Source organism: Hydra vulgaris, chromosome 11, assembly GCF_038396675.1.
Source record: "Hydra vulgaris chromosome 11, alternate assembly HydraT2T_AEP".
Lineage (NCBI taxonomy): Eukaryota > Metazoa > Cnidaria > Hydrozoa > Anthoathecata > Hydridae > Hydra > Hydra vulgaris.
Window position 1 is genome coordinate 40,022,492 of NC_088930.1, and position 5,009 is coordinate 40,027,500.

Below are 5,009 nucleotides of genomic sequence, written 5' to 3' on the forward strand. Positions count from 1 at the left end.
AAATGTATGTAAATATTATCTCTTTTTTCATTGTGTAGGTTTTCTCTACTGGAAATTATGATGATAGGAGGTGCAGCACTGGCATTTATTTTTTACTTCATTTCTAATAAAACTAAAGGAGGTCTAGGATTTGGTTCATTTGGAAATCCATTTGTAAGTATGTTGATTTTTTTAATTTTATGATTTTGCTTGTAAAATATTAATCAAATTTGTTAACTTGTTTTGACAGTCTTGTTTGTACATATAATTTTTTTCTTTTATAGTTACGTCATACAGTTGCCAAAGCAACAGTAATCAAACCAGGATCTAAGCAGGGAATAAAGTAATTTTTTGAAATAGGTTTATTTTGAGATTTTTTATTTTTAAGTTGTTTTGTAATTTTGTTATTGTTTCCACGTATAATTCTAAAGTTGTTATCTCAAATTTCAAAGTCGCTTTATATTGAAAATTCCTTTTAAAAGCAATCAAAAATGACTTTTTACGGAATATATGAGTGCAACAATATGAGAGTTTAGCAATTTTTGTATTCCAAAAGTTACTGGAACAAAAATCTTGCTACTTAAATTAACTAAAAAATTTGTGGAAAAGCTTTTTGACAGTCTTGTTTGTACATATAATTTTTTTTTACATTTACTTTACATTGCATTTTTGAGAAGACCATTTACAAAGTGTAAAACCAGTTCGCCAGAATTTTATTATTAAAACAAATTTTATTTCTTACTTTAATTATTCAATATAACAACAAACATGCAATATATTCAATATATTAGAATATAATATATAAAAAAAAAAAAAAACAGTTATAAGTTCACTGCACAAAGTGCACATTACAAACACAGAAGAAGAAAAGTTGCACTATTCCATATTATATAAATACTATGTATTGTATTTTTGAAACATTAGTTTCTATTTATCTTAATTTTCATTATTAGTTTTATATTACTTAGTTTTTTTTAGATTTAAATCTACATTGATCATAAAATTGGCTTCTTATATGCGTTGTTTTTTGGTCCTTCTATTTCCTTAGTTTTTAATTATTATATTTTTAACTAACTTACAGATTCTCAGCTATCACTTTAAAATCAAACTCTATTGAAAAAAATTCTCTTTTATTAGATGGTAGCTCGCCTATATGATATGTTTGCAACAGAATAATGTAAAAATCTACTACCATATATAGGATTTAAAGTAATGCTATCACAGCAAAACTGGACAAATTTGTTTTTTGTTGCCAGTGTGTGTATGTGTGTGTGTGTGTGTCTATATATAAATATATATATATATATATATATATATATATATATATATATATATATATATATATATATATATATATATATAGGGGCTATTTTAAAAAAAAATTTAGGCAGCGGTACCCCACCAATTGTCCCAAAAATTGACTTTTTTGGTTTAAATTACTCCAAAATTGACTTTTTTGGTTTAAATTACTCCTTATGTGCACAAAAGTCATCTCACAAAATATGTAACTAAAATTGATTCAACTTTTGCAACTATGAGTAAAGTTCAAATATCTTATGTCCTAAAAAAATAATTAAGAGACATCATTGCTGCAAAACAATGTGTATATATATGTATATATATATGTATATATATGCATATATATTAGGCCGGCGTCTGTTAACAGAAAAAAGCTTCAGAAAAGAGTTTCGTTAGACACATTTAGTAACTAATTTTCGAAAGCATTATTTTGAAGATCTAAATGACCTAATATAATACCCAAAAGATCCCAGATTTTTAGAGTCACAGTAACCGGATAACTGAGGTCAAACATTTGCCGTATATAAAAACCATCCTTTCATTTTAACAGAGACGGTTTCAACTAACTGAAAAAAACCTAAGTCTGCTTTCTGTTTAATTACCCCCAAATAAATAATATTTGTGATTTCAAATTTCGTTAGTGTATTCCTCAATAAATTGCCAATTTTATATAAAATTTTGGACAATTTATGATATAAGTAACCTGACTTCTACACCTTTGTATTTTTGTATGCTGTTTTCTTAGGATAATTATCAGTTACCATATTTATGCTCCGCTTCAAAAGAGTATTGTATTTAAAACATAAATATTATTATAGCTGAATTTTTTATTTTCATTACTACTGTTAATGCTTATCTCACAGTTCAATGTCCGAAAATATAAAAATAGCAATGATATAATAAAAAAAAATTAAACATTTATTCTGTATTACTATCGCAATCGGACTCTGACTCGGATAGTTTATCTGACTATTCGTCATCCTCCTCCCTGGGATGGTCATTGTTGCAGACATTACATTTGAAAAGATCTGTGCAAATTATAAGCATGTTAAGCAATTTTTGCATGAACATTTTTTTGTAGAGAAATTACCACGGCAATAACATTCAACAAAATCAAGCACCAAATCTGGTGCAGCAGGCGATTCCATCCAAGATATGGCAATGGAACCTTGATCATTAAACCAACCATTTCCAAAAGGACTTGGCGGATTAATCAATGCTACATGTAATCTTTTTCTTATAAAAGCTTCATAATTAGCTCTTTTTATGTGTTGCACAAGCAAGTCTTTCGGCGGCAACATTTCTTCGCTAAATTTACCAGATTTAAATAATGTGTAATGAGCTACATTAACTGATTCTTCTTGTTCATCCCCGTATAAATCACAGACATATATTTCCAGCATATTTATTAGTTCATCAGATGGTGGTACTGAATCACCTAGAGTTTTAAAAGCTTCTAAATATTTTGCTTTCTTCCGTAGGACTTTGAAAGCTATTGCTTTTCCTTTTCCATAAAATGCACTTGTTGAACCGCATCCTAAATAACAACTATAAATATAAACTTGAATAAATTTAAAAATCTGAATTCACAGTTTTACCCCGTCTAAACATTACAATATTTTCTAAAGAAACAAAAATCGTCACCTGTAAACAAATGAAAGCCAGTCATAGCAATCGAAAATCTTTACCAAGATCAGGTTCATGTTTTTTTATGTTAATGATACGGCGTTTGTTACCAACAGCAGAATTGAAGTGTATAGTTGACGGAAGGCAAGTTGACAGAACAAACACAAATACATCAGTATCAGGACTACTAATAGCAACAGTTTGATAGTGCAGTGCTGTTTACTAAAATCAACTTAGTATCAGCTTCTTCGTGGTCACTGGCAAGCTCATGAACTTCACTTACAACAATAAGGTTGTCAATTGACTGAATTTTGTTACACAAGTTTGTGTGTGTTACGGAGAGAGTTATGTTGCCAAGAATTTGTGAATCACACTCACACCATGATATGTATAGAAAATTTATTAGCCCCACCTTATTTCGTCCGAGAGACAAATTTTTTCCATTGCTTTGGTACCTGTTGAGTAGCACTATAGGTGGTAAATGCTTGTACACCGGATTGTGCACTTTTTTCTCTTTCAGCATTCTTTGTGCTAATTAATGGGTAGCAATCAGATACAAATTTAACACGAAATGATTTATGGTAATCAGCTAATCGTATTACTTGTTTAAATACTTCATTTGCTAGCTCCTTGAATGTGCCCGCTATTGCTTTTAAGCTTAGTAAAATTGCCATAGCATCAATGAGTAGCGCGTTGTCTGTAGGAATAGTGGTCACAGTAATATCATTACATTTTGATTCAATAACATTTAGTAACTTGGCTTTACATGTTTTTACAAGTGACCCTGTGATTGTCGATAAAGGCTGGATACACTCTCAATGAATATGATAAAATTGCCTTTACATCGACTTCTCTATCTTTACCAATTAGCACTAGCCTAACAAATAAGTCTCTGTCATTCTTTAATGTAACTAGTTTACCATTTAAAGACTTAGATTTTGTTACCTGCTTTAACCTAGCAAATGTTTTCAAACTATTTCGCTTTATTGTGGAAAATATATCAGGATCTTCACACAACAGTTTCTCTTTTACGAATGAGGTAAATTGTTTATCACCTATATCATGGGCATTACGAAGATCAGATTCAATATCAGTGGGAGCAATAGAACCTGTTGAGATATTGAGTAGTTCTTTGGCTTTCTAATAGTAAATGGATTTATCATTGCATCAATGGTATTCATCACATTTCGAACATTATCCTTATCTTTTGGTATTCTAGACTGATCAAGGTTTTTTCTGTACCTAAAGAATTGATTCAATTGACAACTACTTATCTGAATTTAGTACCATTTACTTTTGTAACATTGGCAAATACAGAAAATATGATTAGGGTATGGGAAGATAAATAATTAATTATTTATCTTCCCATACCGTGATTAGAAGAAAAATTTTAACTTTAAAAACTCCAAAACTGTAACAAATATAAATTTTGGGTTTAGCGCGGAATAATGATACTAAATTATTAATTAAATTTTTTTTTTAATGCTATTTTTAATTTTTCGGGATCAAGAATAATTAATTAAGTATTTTTTTTTCTTTTTCAATCTTGAATCTATCTACATCGTTTTCACATTAGAAATAAATCATAAACAAACATTCCCTAGGGCTAAATAACTTTTAATTATTAATTGGGGTAACCTATTTGGTTTCTTAGAGAAAAAATATAATAAAATAAAAACGATCCAATAATATTTCTGTGCTAATCATATAATGTTCATAATCACCTACCATATCAAGAATTATACAACGCTATATAAAAAAAACTACAATTTTTGCGATAAAATTTAGAAGATTTGCTTGAACAATTATTTTATAATTGATATGCTTGAACAATTACTTTTAGCGAAAAAAATATATTAATTTTTTGCCATAAAAAAAAGTAAATACATTTTTTACAAGAAAGCAATAAAAATCATTTGCAAATAAAAAAAATCTAAAAACTTTAAAAACAAATCATTTCAAAAATATATAATTACTGAAATAAATTAGTTTTGTATAAAACAATACAAAAAAAATTAATGAAAAAAAACATTTAAATTTTCTTATTTAAAAAAAATCACGATAGGGGCTGGCTCCAGATAAGGAGGAAGACATGACCCTACTAA

At 28.3% G+C, this 5,009-nt stretch overlaps 1 protein-coding gene across 1 annotated transcript in view; it reads left to right on the top strand.

Annotated features, from left to right (window-relative positions):
- The window catches only part of LOC136087639 (mitochondrial inner membrane m-AAA protease component paraplegin-like), a 37,079-nt gene continuing 32,070 nt past the window's right edge, over positions 1-5,009 (top strand). Inside the window, 2 exon segments of the mRNA XM_065811063.1 lie at positions 1-153; positions 264-322. Coding sequence (XP_065667135.1) covers positions 58-153; positions 264-322 — 155 coding nt within the window. The 5' untranslated portion in view covers positions 1-57.